Consider the following 15458-nt stretch of genomic DNA (forward strand, 5'->3'; position numbering starts at 1 on the left):
GTTTGATTCGTTATATATCATTTATATTCTTCTATTTTGTTTTCATTCATATTATTGAATTTCATGAATTTAGATTCATTCTATTTACATGTATGGATCTATTGTATAGGAATATATGTGTGAATGTGTGCATAAATTCACGCCCATTTACATTACAATGTACATACATTTTTTTTTTCTATTTGACTATCTTTTTTTAATGGGTCTTAAGCGAAGGGGTAGGGGAGATAATGTCGCCATCGGTAGTATTTTGTTATTTTGTTTTTCATGATTATTGTTATCTTGGAAGGGGATCGGAAAATACAATTTCGAACTAATCAATCAATCCAAACCAACTATAGTGTCCTGTTTCACCTTATAGTCCTCCCCTGAACTCTTTGATTCATTTGTTTCAGTTCTTATCAAATGAAATGAAAGCACCTCTACTTACACGTATGAAGAGAGATGAAGAAGTAGTAAACGATTAAGTGATTTAAGCATTTGATTTCATTACAAATAGGATTTTTTAAATTTCTTTCCACCATACAAAAAGTGCTAAGATTGCACTTTGTTCTTTTTTTTTATTCCATACGTCACTATGGTTATTAAAGGTACATTTTTGCTCTGAATGAAGTAAGAGGGAGTATCCCATACAGAGCTAAAGCTCATTAAATTAGATTCAATGGCTAATATGATTAGTGTTCTAATTAGACAATCCAGTCATTATTTGGACCTGGCGTGCAGTGCTTTATCAAAATGAAATGATCAATGTACGCTGTAAACATAATTGATATATATGGAAACCACTTCTACTATACAACAAAATGACATAAAGGGGGGATACTGATTATAAAAACTCAATGCATATCCTTCCTAAAATCCAAAAGGGAAATAAAAATGAGTGTTTTTCAATGTTTTAAGAGATGTTATTTAGAATTTCTTCTTTTGTATGGAAAAAATCGATGCCAAGTAAATACACTTTACAAATCCCGGGACAGATTTGATAAAAAATTGTTTTCAAACTCATCTCATGATTTTTTTAACGATTTAAAGGAATTATGGGTAAAAAAAAAGGAAAAAATGTACAAAACAATGCTTATTCATTAGCCATATAGGTTCAATCCTATGACTGCATGACTTGCGAATCTCAAACAGTGACTATAAAGTTTTCTGCATTTCTTTCCATCTCTATTTAATTTTGTATACAATAATCATACGTTCTCTACAAATAAATCGGGTGTAAAATTGTGAACCACTTGAAGAACCAATATCTTTTGTGCATGATACACAAAATCGATTTTGAAATTGACTATGCTTTTTTATTCTTTTGCTATTTTCATCAAAGGAGTTCAATTCTCTTAAGCACGTACTCTTTAGATTCTTTGGTTTAAAATGGATCACTTACCAAGCCCCTGACCGAGTTTTATATCAGGAGTAAACAACTTTTACTTTCCTGTAGGAGAAATTAAATCTGGAAAAGGGGTGAAAAGTTTGCTTCACGCTTCTAGGCGACTGACTAATTCTATCTTTATCGAATAATTGTTTTTGTTCTTTTATGAAAAAAAATCCAACTTTAAACGCGACCCTAGAAATTTTAATGTTCATTCTCCTTCAGTATTGGATAAACGGCTTGATTTCTCGTGTTATCCGATTTAAATGATGATAGTGAATGAAGAACGAAAGAAACAAATATTTTAAATTCCCCCATATTCATTTCAAGTATCTCAAATATGCTGAATTCAATTCCCACAACATGAAAAATGTAATCTTGGATAGAATCATAATATTGTAAATCATGCAGCAGCTTCAGTACTCGTGACCGTACGCAGAATGTTTTTGCTGGGAGGCAGGACGCGTTAACTTTTTTTTCGAAAAAAAACTCGAGAGTGAGGGAGCGAAGCGACCGATCTTGCCATATGGACGCTTTTTCATTATGTAAAGTGAAATTGAATGATTCCGTGCATAATTTTCATGAATATTGTGAAAAATTTTAGTAAGAAAATGTCTCTTTACAAAATGTCGGGGAGGGGGAGATTCAGCTGCCCCTGCCCCCCCCCCCCCCCCCCCGCCCCGCTGCTTACGGCCATGTCCGTACAAGGTACTAGTTCATTTGTACTTTGAATTTTACGGAGGGGAGCAAGGTCCATTTTCGATGTTTAAATAAGAGATATTTTATACCACGTGGTTATAGTTTCTCATAATTTTGTTAAGTATTTCTGAACTTCTAGACAATGATTTACATACAGTGAAAAGCATATTCCTTCACTTTGTTAAAAGACAATTCTGGAACACATAGTCTTAACCTACTCATTCTTGCAAAAAAAACCTAATACTGGAAAGTCGTGTTTAATCGATGAACTTTCACGACGGCTCTCGACTCTAAAGAACCAGTGTAATTATCCAACAACAAAGTATTGCTGCCAACAACAAATATTGATTGAAAGATTGCCAATGAAATACTTGAGTAAACTTATTATCTTCGTATTACTTTCTCATCTATCTATCTATTGTACTAGTTGTTTTCTTAGGATAGCGAGTCCTATGGTACTTCATAACGATGCACCACAACGTGTAGTGATAGCTTGGAATATAATGTTGTATCGTGATATTACCTTTTAAGGTGTAGTTGAAATTATGGACAAGAACATGTTAAACCACACAAGGATAACAAGTATAAAAGGAGGATAGAAATGAATAGAAAATCGTATGAATGATACACAAAAAACCTTGTTACATTGCACCTGGTACATACAGAAGTCCCATATGATTTCTATAGTACATAAATATTATAATCGAGCAATAAATAAGAAATTAATGTTTCTTAAATCATTCTTGTTTTAGAGTTTAAAAAATATATTCTGCTTGGATATCTGACCTGATCGAACTAAAGTTGCAGCCTTCACATATTGGTAAATATTAATTAAAAACAATAGAACGTCTAGGCCAAGTTTGCTTGAGATAAATTTACTGTAGTCAAAGCTACAATTCACAATATAATTTTCAGAAGTGAGACTTTCTACTGTATCCTTATCGATCAGGTTGAACAATCCCTTTCTCTTCCGAATCATTCAATTTACATCTTCTCTAAAGTGAGATTCACTATGTAGATTATCCATTCGAACTATACTATCTTTTGACCCCGTAATGAATAATGGCCTGATGGGGGGGGGGGGGGTGGAATGGTCTAGTGTTGCCACCATCATGACACACCATCTAAACAACGCATGGGGAATAGGAAGGAGAAATTCAGGGGGGGGGGAATTGATACAGACTGTAATATGTTTTATATGAGCCTTCACATATGGCATGAAAATCAAGATTATTGATCGATAATGTCTTTCTCAATTTATCTCATAACCTCTACGAGTTTGAAAAAAACATTTTGCTCCCCAGATGATATTGGACGTTGTGTACTCACATTTTTTGTTATACTATAAACTGCTTTTATTTCCAGTACTGTATCGATATTAAAAGTCGGAATTCCTAGCAGTCTCATCGTGAACGTGATCATCTTATGATTACTAAAATAATGAAGAAGATAACCATTTTGATCATTCTTATCCACGCCACCACCACCACCACCCCATTCATCACTATGCTGATAATCATCGTCATCTTCAAAATTGTCACCTTCGTCACACAATATCACCTCCGTCACAAGATATCACTGACTAAATATCACTCGGCGCATAATTTTGAAAGATTTATCTTGCCCTGTTTAAACTTGTCTTTTAAAGATCAGAACGGATTGTCTTTGAATCATTTTAGATATGTAATCGAACTAAATGAAAGCTTCGATCAAAATACTTCGGATGTTATGACATTTTAATGGATGAACTACAATGAAATGATAAAGGAGACAGGTAGAGCGATAGATCCTGTTCATTGTTAGATGATATTCCGGTGACCTTGATCCATATCACAGAGTTAATTTGAAAACGCACGGAGGGGATAGCATGTGCATGTTTAATCATTCAGTGGGAGGAAGTTTTCTTCTCCAAATTGATAGCGTTGCACGACACGCTTACAGCTGAAATTCATCGACAAAAACATTTCATTGAAGCTAAGATAGAGATAGAGAGAAATAGAGATGTAAGAATCCTCGTCAGTTGCATTTTTTTGGTAAAATGTCAAATCAATACGGAAGAACACATGTCTCCAACAAAACAATTGGAAATGTCATGAATCCTAAGGCCCAAGGGGGACGGTATTAGGAAGGCAGTGACTCAGTTACGAAGCTTTACAAACATATACAAAACATATACGTCGGCATGCGTATATGAATAAATAAATTATAAATGCACATTGATAAGTATTGTGGTATTGTATTTCAATTTTATCATAGTTGTCATGAGCAGAAAGAAGATGGAAAGGGTTTCCTTTTTATCCCACGAAGATGCGCAGATCCTCTTTGCTGCTGCTCAAAATCGTCTAATATCATTTATTCCAGCAAAGTGGGAGTAAGATTGTGATTGGATGGTTTCAGGCTAGTCTGAGTTTTCAGTCCTTACTATACATTGGACGCCTTTCACCGCATTTATGAAAGGCTGTTTTTTAATCTTTTGTTGTAATTTGTTAAGTTTTTGTATCATCCATGTACAGTACCTACTAGATAAAAATGGGAATATATATTGTTTCATAGATCGTGAGGAATATTTCATTAGAAAAATAAATAAGTTTGGAATAAAAGACTGATAAGGTGGTTTTTACAACGCCAGGCGTACGATGGGGTGAGAAAGAGAAAGAGTCGGAGAGAGATAGAGAGGCAGAGGCAGAGAGTATATAAAAAGGCACTCAAATTCCCTGAGGCGGAGACAATGAATGCAAAGTAGCTCAGGCATGGCAACGATGCGGCGTTAGCTTCTGGCTTGAAATGCGAGCAGCGAGCAGTTGAAATTTGGATTGCGAGCGGGAGAGACGGAGAAACGAGATGCTCTCTTCACCCACTAATAACACATTAGACACCAAGGCGGTAACGCTTTGCCTTAACTGCTCTTCTAAATAGCCTTATCTACTGCTGATGTGATGTTAGAAGAACGATATAGACGGGTGCTTAATCAAGACAAGTTGGTTACCAATGAATGCTATGATTATGGATCGTGAAGACCCTGACAGGTGGGAGTCTGTGTCACACGTTGCCGCCTCTAAGATAGCGATGGTCACTACTCAGCTGGCCGAACGACTGGCCGCAGAATGGAACGTAACACCAACAGTAACCGTATCGCTGACCAACGTTGAGGTAGAACACGGTATCATCGACGACGTCGCTGCTATCGTCAGTGACCCTGATCAGCAAACCGAAACTGTTATCATTGCACTCAAAGCTGTCCTGGTTATTTTTCTTTCCTTTATTGTAACTATCTCAAATGCAGTTGTAATACATGTGATGAGACTCGATCGCAGTTTACACACAGTGGGGAATTTATTTACCGCCAGTCTTGCTATTGCAGATCTTTGTGTTGGTATTTTTGTTATACCATTCAATATTTTTGATATTTTATCCGTGCGAGGATGGCAGGCCCATCCCAACGCAGTGAGGAGTATCTGGATAACACTGGACTACTTTTTCACCACGTCAAGTATTATGAACCTCGTGCTACTCAATCTTGATCGCTTCTGGTCGATCACGTCGCCTATAAAATACATCCGACAACGAACCCGTCGACGAGCCTTGCTTTTGATTGCGTGTGTGTGGGGTGTACCTGTTGTGTTCATAGTTGGTCCTGCAACCACATGGAAATTTGCCTTCACCAATGTTCCTGTCCCATCCCGCACTGTTTTTGTGGACTATACCGTCGGGTCGTGGTTGATGGCTGCCGGTGCCGTCTTTATCTACATCATTCCACTCTTCATACTTTGTGCAATTTATTCTCAAATCTACCGCGCCATTCACCGCCGATCTAAGATGGACGTTGGTCGTTCAAGTATAGCAAGCAGTGCCATGTCAACAAGGCCTGGTAGCTCTCGACGGGACAGCGAATCTCAACATAATTTCATTACCGAGCACGAGCTTCAGAGATTGAAGGGAATCTATGAGAAGACTGTCCGAAGGGAACGAGGGGAGCGACAGCTTATGGCTATGATAAGAAGGCGGAGTCGAGGGTATGGAACAGGAGCTCGTGAAATAAGAAGATACGCGAGCATTGATGAGGAGGATCATGAAGTACATGGTGATGAGAACGAAGAAAACGAAGTCAATGACCGTAATGAAGACCAAGAGTTAGGTGACGGTTGTAGTATTTATGAAGGTGTCAATGACCACTCTGCGCCATCAAGTGATGGAAAGCTAGCAGACGCCGAGTCCAACGATGCTGAACATGATGATGATGATGACGATGGAAGCATAGGGCCATACGAGATACGGGAAGGAGAAAATGAAGCTTTGATGACGAGTTTAAAAAATATAGAAAATGAGCATAGATTATCCATTATTGGAACACAAAGGGAAGATACAGAAATTAGTATCTCGCCGATTACTCGAGCAAGGAAAAGAATTGATCGAATGTCTATTGATTCGGCGACGAACAGCCCCAAGCCCCACCTTTCACCTTGTTCGCTTAAACCGGATCGATTAGAATGTGATTTATTTTCAAATGGAATGGTTATGTGTCCGAATTGTCCGAATAGCCGCGGTTCAAGCCGGGGTTCCAGTCCAAATAGGCGACTCGGCACGAGCATGGACGACACATGTGAGAGTATGAATCGATTGAATAGGTCACCAGCCAAAACTCAACCACCTTCGATCCCCACAACACCGGAAAGAGCAACGACAGTTACATCCAACTCGCAACCAAATACAGACCAAAATGTGCCCCTTCATCAAAATGGAGACGTCATGCACTGCAATGGGATACTCCAAAAAGCATTTACAGAGTCGATATTGACGTCGATGCAAGAAAGTTCCTTTACGACTTCAAGCGAAAATATCGAGACATCACCCCGGAGTGACGAGAGATCGATCTCTCCGACGGAGAGTGATCATGTTATCCTATCAGATATCGAGAGTGATACGGGGCTACCCACCTCCCCAAAACAACGGACATCATTTTCATTTGATCTCATCAACGAGGTCACTCATTGTCGATGTAATAACGTGGTCATCGATCCACGACCGTCTTCGAGGAGTTTATCGTATCCCAAAAATGACAATAGAAATTCTCTTACATTTCCAATGGATGTCTCATCTATGAACGGATTCCGAAGTCGCGTTCGCAAGTCGTTAAGCTCTTCCTTAACAGCTTTAGGCGGACGAGGAAGCAAAGCGTTAATGCTGTTGCGCAAACAGGACAAAGCTGCAAAACAACTGGGGATCATCCTAACCTGTCTCATTGTCTGTTGGACGCCATATTTCTTCCAAGTGCTACTTTATTCCTTCATGTATGACGTCAGCAATACCACTGCCATGACGATAGCAGTGTATTTGGGCTACGCGCATTCATTTTTCAACCCCGTTCTTTACGCGCTCTTTAACCTGCGATTTCAGAGAGCGTTTAGACATGTTTTATGTGGATGTTGTTTACGCACAGAGACATCGCCTCGTCTACCATGTAGTGTTCCACCATCTCTAATCTGATAATGTGGATTTTTACTTGGATAATGGCAGCCGTCCTGATATTCCCTTCACAAACATCATTCATCTATTATATACAGTTCATTAAGCAATCATATTTTGTTGATAATTTCAGAATATTCATGTCACATTATTGTTGTTAACAAAATGTTTACGCTTATTATATATCTATATTTATATGTAAATTTGAAATTGCATAAAAATTATTTTTTACCAAAGATGACTTATGACATTAAATTTCAATGAAGATGTAATTGAAATGTATTAGTTTTGTAAATGAAGATAATATAAAATTGGTATGATTATCGTCGACTAAGTATATCCATGAGCAAAAAAACTGTTTGATATTATTCAAGATCAGTTTTTAAGTATCTGCCAGAAAATCTGATTTCCAGAGTACGTTCGTGTTGCTTTAATAAAGTTTGATAATCTTATAATGCACCATTCTTTGTTAAATCTATTGATGTTTTCATTATAATATACCTCATCAATAGGCCAGTGGTCCTATAATCATGACATCATTATAAATTATGCGCACAGAACTTTGTTGATGCAGTTGTGCGCTCTAGGTTTTAAATGCTGATTAATTAGCCAGTGACCGTGCTAAACTGACTATTTACATATTTGAGAAGATTTTTTGGAGCCAATTATATTGTAAAAAAATACATGTGCTTTTTACAGAGGCAGCTTTACACGACACGTAATACTATCATGATATTCGTAATATATTTGATGATAGTTTTCACCCTTGTTATGACATTTGCGAATGATTGAAAACTTGTAACTCAAGAATTATCTATATATATTAGCATTATTTTCAGTATTCCTGTTTTGTTAACAGAGTTATGTACGTGATTGCGCTGGTTCGTAAACGTTGAAGTTTTATTATTATGAAATAATTTTGTTTAACGCTTTAATTTCTACACATTAAAGAACGCCTGCGAAGATGCGTATTTTGTTTGGGAAAGGGGTCAGGTCAAATAGAAGAACGTTTAAGAATAACAATTTAATATGACACCTTATTTGTCAGTTAACATTAATTGGTCTATAAATATCGTACGGTGTCCGTAGGGTGATCGTATATGATGATTGCACAATTTTTTTATGGATTCACGATCATCATAAGGTGTACGATTTTGCTTACCACGCAGTTATACAAGGTTTTCAAAATCGTAGGATAATAGCCCTTATACATTATCGTGGGGGCATCGTGCGATCTGTGCAGGGCAGCGTAAAATATACGGGCATCATACGATCAGCCCTGGGTTATTGTACGACCTTTGTATGGCTTTGTCTTTGGACATCTACGATGTCCAACAAATGAAATCGCACGATGACCACAACGCTACAAAAAACGTAGACTAATGCATCGTACGATGATCGTAGCAAATGTACACGAGGCGTTATTCATAACCCGTTTTGCTATTAGACATATCATTAAAAATATAGAGAGAAAAACATGATACTGATATTCAATTTACTGTGTGCTTCATCTCTTAAAGATCGTACAGAAGATTAGTATAATATTCTCTGTCTCTACATGTATTTCAGCCATCATTACCGATTTTGCACACCTGAGAACGATCGGGTCAAACCATGGACCTATTACAATAGGTCCATGGTCAAACTAATTAATCGCTGATATCCTTTTGATAATTTGGATGAGTAGTGTTGGAGTTTGAAGTGAAACCCTATAAAGTCGAACATTTTGTATTGATTGTCTGCAGAGTAGAATAATTTTCAAAATATGATATATTGTGTTGATTTATTATGTGTTTCACGTTAAGTTTGTTTTTCATGGATTTTACACGAGTTTTTTTTTATGTTGCGCCACTTCTTATACTTTGTCATAACTTTTTATACATGAATATGTCCTTTTTTACGGAAACTGTATGTGCAAGACCTTGAAGAGATAACTATAACAATATGTATTGAAAGGAATATGAGAAGAATGTAAACGTTTTTATAATCTGAAAACGAAGATGTCTAATCACCCATTAAATATGACGGTAACGCACCCACCAAACCAATATATTCGACTGATAAAGCTGTCTTTATTTCAAAAGAATGGTATAGAAAGGGGAGGGGGTGAAGGGTGACCCTCATGCAGAAAAAAAAGAAACCCACAGCACACACAATAAGATGACAATTTTTACCCCCACGCCCCCCCCCCCATCCCCGGTTCCATGGTCCCTAATGCTGCTCTGATTGATGATATTAAATCATACAATGAGATAAATGGACAATTATTAGCTCACGCAAGACATTAGATGCAAAGAAAACATTATTCAATATGCAGTAATCGCTTGAACTTGACATGCTTGATGTGTAACTTTCCATATCTACATAAAAAAATAAGATTTTGTCACCGCACAGTTAATGAATATATATCTTAGTTTCATTTATTAAAAAAAATATTTTCATTTTTGAATGTCAAGATCATTTTACATTTTATCACAATGTGGTTTCTTTATTTGAACTTCATTAATTTAAAATGTATTTATTTTTTCCGTATGCATACCAACCATGCGAGAACAAAATACTGATCAAAGTATTTAATCGACAAACTTTATCTGACACTAAATTGGTCAGTGGCTTTAGGAACATAAAGGAAAATAACAAAATATTGGACCACCACTCGGAGCCGAACCTTTGGTTAGGTTCTGAGAGTGGTCCTTATATCTACGAGCATGCACGCCTCTAAGAGTGTGTCCTTTATTCATTACATCTTAATTAACCCTATAACATCTCTTTACATATTTCTTTGATATCATGATCTGAACGTAGACTGACCTTAAAATGCCTGAGGTCAGTGTCCTTTTGTCTGACCAAACCGTTTTACATCAAAGACAACGATCGATATTGTTGATAGGTTTATTATTGTTACAAGTATTACTCAATTGCTGTCGGGCTTGAAAGGAATTAATGCACAATTTTTTTATTATTATTATTATTATTTTTTTTTTTTTTTTTGGGGGGGGCCTAAAGCAAGGTTCATGCGCGATACTTTTTTCAAAGAAATTCCAATATTGCCACAAACACAAATCTTCTTGATAAAGCTCAAAAACATTTTAGAGAAATGTTGAAGAATCAAAACTGAAATATATTCTTATCAACGCTCTAAAGTAAAGGAAATACATTATGTGGTACCTAGATTTTGATCAATGCGTGTTTTAAGTTGATGGAAGTTTGATTCGGGAGTATCCATTGATTTACTCCAACCCTTTCAATAAAATCACGTCTCTATAAATATGAAATGAATGTACATCCAAGCAGGTCAGTCGACCAAGGAAAAAGCGACAGAAGGGGAAGGGGAGGCATAGGCGGATTCAGGGGGGTGGCAAGGGGGCCCGCCCTCCCCCTATTAGCGGAGCAAAAGAAAGAAGGAAAAAAAGGGAAAGAAAGAAAAAAAGGGAAGAAGGTAAAAGGGGGTAAAAGAGAGGAGAAAAAGAAAAGGAAAATAAGAGGAGGAAAACGAGTGAATAAAATAAGATGAGGGCAAGATTTGGAAAAAAAAATCTTTCATGTCACTATATTAAATTTTCGCTCGCGCTTCGCGCTCGCATTGTCTGATTGGTGATACATATCTTGCTCAAAAGGATGATATAAAGCTTTAAGTATCAAGTTTGAAGTCAATATACAAGACATTTCATATCGGACATCGAGCTTTCATTGTTTTGTTTGATTTACAAATTTGAAAAAAAAAATGCTTTGTAAAATGTCCGCTTTATGGTCTTTTTTTAATTGTCGAGTTCTGTTTTGTTGTGGTTTATGTAGTGATGGTTATGTGAGATAACATGGTTTGAGTCATAGTTTGAATGCATGTTTGTTTGTTTGTTTGTTATGTGTTTGCTTGTGCAGAGGTGTGTGTTGATTCCATGTTAACTCTTAAGCTGCTCCCCCAGCAACACACCTACTGCCAGTGCACTCAACCCTTAAGTGCCAGCCACTAAACCCCCCTTTGCCAAGTTTATTTTGGGTAATGCTCAAGAGAGTGATTTTCTGATATTATTAACATGAAAACAAAAGAAACCGCTAAGAAACTCACTCATCAGCACGGAAAAAAAGAACAGTGACTTTCAATATTGTGTCATTTTGCAACTTTTGAATTTTGACCTTGCCCCACATTTCAAGGCACTGCACCTCCATGTGAACCATAATCATATCATATAGGGTATCATTTTTAAGAGAACTAACTGATCTATTCATTGGTATCAATCACACATTAATATTCACTAAAACCGAGGAAGGATAATCGATCAAAGTCAAATTTCCAAACTTTTTTGAGGAGTTTATATATATATCTCAGAAAGGAATAGCGACAAGTTTCATCTCACGCTTAGGAAGAGGAATAGGAAGATAGTCATCATTGTCATATGATGACGAATGTTCTTAGAATGTCCCGGTCGTAGGTCAAAATAATGATTAAAAAATATCAGCTCGCTCACACCATTCATTAAAGACAATGACCGGTGTAAAAACAATCATATATCAAAATAAAGGTAATGATTCATACAATTCGAATATACCAAAAATATTACATATATCTCCTTCCAATAGTTAAAAATATTAAATAAAAATCAAAGAAACTGCTCCTCCAAAGTACGCTTCGATTGAGCACCCCCACGTCGCCTGGAAATGATGACGTCACGTTGTGTCAGGAGGGTTGTGATTCCATAGGTTTGTGTACAAAAGCATTGGGTATTTTCTTCCATTTCCATGTTATGAATCCATTTTTTTTTCGTTTTCAGATGAAAATGGCACTCAAAATTATTCACTGTTCAAATTGTTGTAAACCTACAACTATTCACTACCTTTTTTGTGATTTCTTTGTTTGGCTCTTATTGGGCCTAAATTGCTATGTCAGGAAAAGTTGTTATACATAATCTAAATGCAGATAGAATTGAAATCTGCGCCAAATAAGCAGGAAATAAAATATGGCAAAAACTAGTTCAAAACTGCAGATTTCATAAATTCAAGCTTGTGGGTAAAAATATATGTGATATCCCTCTGTGATAGAAGTGAAGAGAATGAAATGCGTTATCTGGAAAGCAAAAAAATCACCCAGTTTTTCTGTGTACAAACCTATGGAATCACGACGCTTCTTACACAACGTGACGTCACGGTCTTGAGGCAGGTGAAAAGCACAATAAAGCCTATTTTCTAAGCGGGGTTCGAAACCCGATAATTGGAATATTCTTAAGCAAAATACTCAGCTGGGAAGCGGTGAAAATGCATAAAGCATACCTTGGTGTATTAAGTAGCTTATAAGCTTTCGATTGGTATATAATTTATCAATTTCATTTTCGGGTCCGGTCTGGATCTTTAAGTGAAATCCATATCCACTTTACAAATTTCCTAGACAGTGCTTGAACTAGTGCTTGAATTTACCCTTTTCAGATCGGAATATCAACTAATTTAAGCTCATGCTTTGCGCTCGCATTATCAATATTCATGATAAAAATGTATTTAGAATGCCCAGATTCTAGGTCTTAATCTGGAACACGTGCACATTATGTTAATTGATATACGCAAATTTTTTTTTTATACGTGCTTAAATTATCCACTTTCAGATCAAAATATCAAAAAATTTCTGCTGGCGCTTTCTTGCGCTCGCATTATGTTTGGAGGAAAATACCCAATTACCCAGATTTCATGATTAAAAAAGCATGAATATAGTGTCCCATTGTTAGCTCTGTGGAGGTGCCGTGGCCGAGTAGTCTAAGGCGCCTGTCTATACATGGAAAGTCCAGGGTTCGATCCCCGGCTACGACACCTATGCTCTTTTATCCTGCATTCAAATAAAAGGAAATGCTTTAAGCGTTATTTGTAACTAGGTGTGCACTTTGTTTCTTTTTTAAAGGTCTAAACCTCTTTTTTTTCCCGCTCGCGCTTCGCACGCGCATCAATCGTTTAGTTACATACCTATCTTGTTCGAACAAGTGCTTAGAATTCAATTTTTTAGGTAAAAAAAAAAACGTTAACAAATTTTAGCTCACGCTTCGCGCTCGCATTATTTGATTGTTGAACTATGTGTTGTCCTTAATAGATCCCTTTCCGATCAGGCTAGAATGTATATTAAAACTTCTGCTCGCGGTCGCATTAATTATTTAGTTACATACGCATCTTGTTCAGGATCACAAACATTGCCCAGAATGTTCAATTTTCAGGACAAAATACACTAAATTTCAAAAAATTTTAGCTCGCGCTTCTCGCACCCACTATCAAAATAGGGCTTATGAAATTGTTCAATATCTACAGTATGTTGTTCTAAAAGAATAAAGCTATAGTGGATGTTAGGACTACCCCTTAAAAGAAACAAACAAAAATCAACTAACAAAATATTACGGATCAGAGTTCAGAATAGTGGTAGATCTATACTGAAATCGAAATTCAGTCTAATTCGATTCCAAAAACAAATTCAATTCCAAATCGTAATGACGTCATCATCGGCTCCGATTTGAAGCCGATTTGGACTTTACTCCGACCATAGGGCTTGCCGCAAAGTAAAAATATGATAGTTTTCCTAACAATATGCCAAACTTCAAATAAAATTATTTTACATCTTGGAACTTTTATATTTAATGCAAAATGCGATTTCTTGACAAATCGCGTCGCACCGGATCGTCTGGTGTGAGACGGGCTTTAGATAGTGCTCTAGGAGCAATGAATGGATGGATGTTACAATGAAGCTGAAATAATCAACAGGAATGGGGAAGCATGCACAGATGGAGAGAGAATTGGACAGAGATGGGTGGAGAACGGAAGTACAGTATGCATAGTGATGTATGGAATGGTGTGTGAATGAAAGTGAATGTGAAATGAATAATCCTTTAAGACTTTGAATCGAGAAGGAAAGGGGATGAAATAAATGGGAGAAACGTGTGAGAGGGAGGGGGAGATTTAGATAGATTATGAGAAAAAAAAGAGAGAGACTGAAAAACAAAGAAAGACATAAAAACAATGATACCTGTAGAGAGGGGGATAGTGACTGTGTGTGGGTGTGCATTACAGAGACATAAACGGGAAATGAGGGAGAGAGATGGAAAGAAAATGAGGGAAATGTGATAGTGGGAAGGAACATGTTTTTTTTCCTTTTAAATGAGAGCGCAGTAAAACCAAACAACAACAACAAACATGAATCCACTGTCCCACCAACGGAAGCGATTACAAACCGAACGATGGTCTGCTATCCGAATTTTATTTATTTATTTATTTTTTTAAAACAAGTTCACACTTAGTTACCAATAATGCATATAGCATTTCCATTTATTTGAAAGCAGGATAAAAGAGCATTGTAGATTAAATGCCTTGCTCACGGGCATAGCTGCCGCGGCCAGGGATCGAACCCCGGACTTTTTCATGTATAGCCAGGCGCCTTAAGGCCACCGCACACCTTACGACTGTCAGCGATCCGATTTTGGAACAAATCGCATTTTGCTCATTTTCTGAAAATGTGAATAGAACATATCATTTAATTTGAGGTTTAGATTAATTGAAAGAATACCGATATAACCATTTTGAAAGATTGCAAGTCTTTATTTCGGAGTAAAGGCCAAATTAGTTTTAAATCGTAGCCAATCGTACGACTGCTATGACGTCATTACGACTAGATATTAAATTCGCTTTTATTCTAAGAAGGATGATAGCATAGTCACAGATTTGAACATAGGTATTCGTACGATGATTTAGAACATTACACAGTAAGATATTCCAAATCTCAATGTTAGCATCAAATTCTACTACATTTCATTCTGAAATCGGGTCGCAGACCAATCGTAAGGTGTGCGGTCGCCTTTAGACCACTCGGCCACGGCACCTCCACTAAATAACGTAATGAGCTTTGATCGGTCTGGTGTCGATATCCGTGGTGTGACACAAAAGGTTACCTGTATGGTTTGATGAATCA

The 15458-nt window shown here is 36.9% G+C and overlaps 1 protein-coding gene across 1 annotated transcript; it reads left to right on the plus strand.

The window, feature by feature from the left end:
* Positions 1–4795: 4795 nt before the first annotated feature.
* LOC129257687 (muscarinic acetylcholine receptor M3-like) lies at positions 4796–9572 on the plus strand. The gene has a single exon (XM_054896066.2). It carries the CDS (start codon positions 5057–5059, stop codon positions 7550–7552), a length of 2496 nt encoding a protein of 831 aa, XP_054752041.2. The 5' UTR covers positions 4796–5056; the 3' UTR covers positions 7553–9572.
* The last annotated feature ends 5886 nt before the right edge of the window (positions 9573–15458 follow it).

This window comes from Lytechinus pictus, chromosome 3 (genome assembly GCF_037042905.1).
Source record: "Lytechinus pictus isolate F3 Inbred chromosome 3, Lp3.0, whole genome shotgun sequence".
Lineage (NCBI taxonomy): Eukaryota > Metazoa > Echinodermata > Echinoidea > Temnopleuroida > Toxopneustidae > Lytechinus > Lytechinus pictus.

Bases quoted from the DNA above. Each gene is read 5' to 3' on its own strand.
- LOC129257687 (XM_054896066.2), top strand. From the start codon at position 5,057: ATGAATGCTATGATTATGGATCGTGAAGACCCTGACAGGTGGGAGTCT.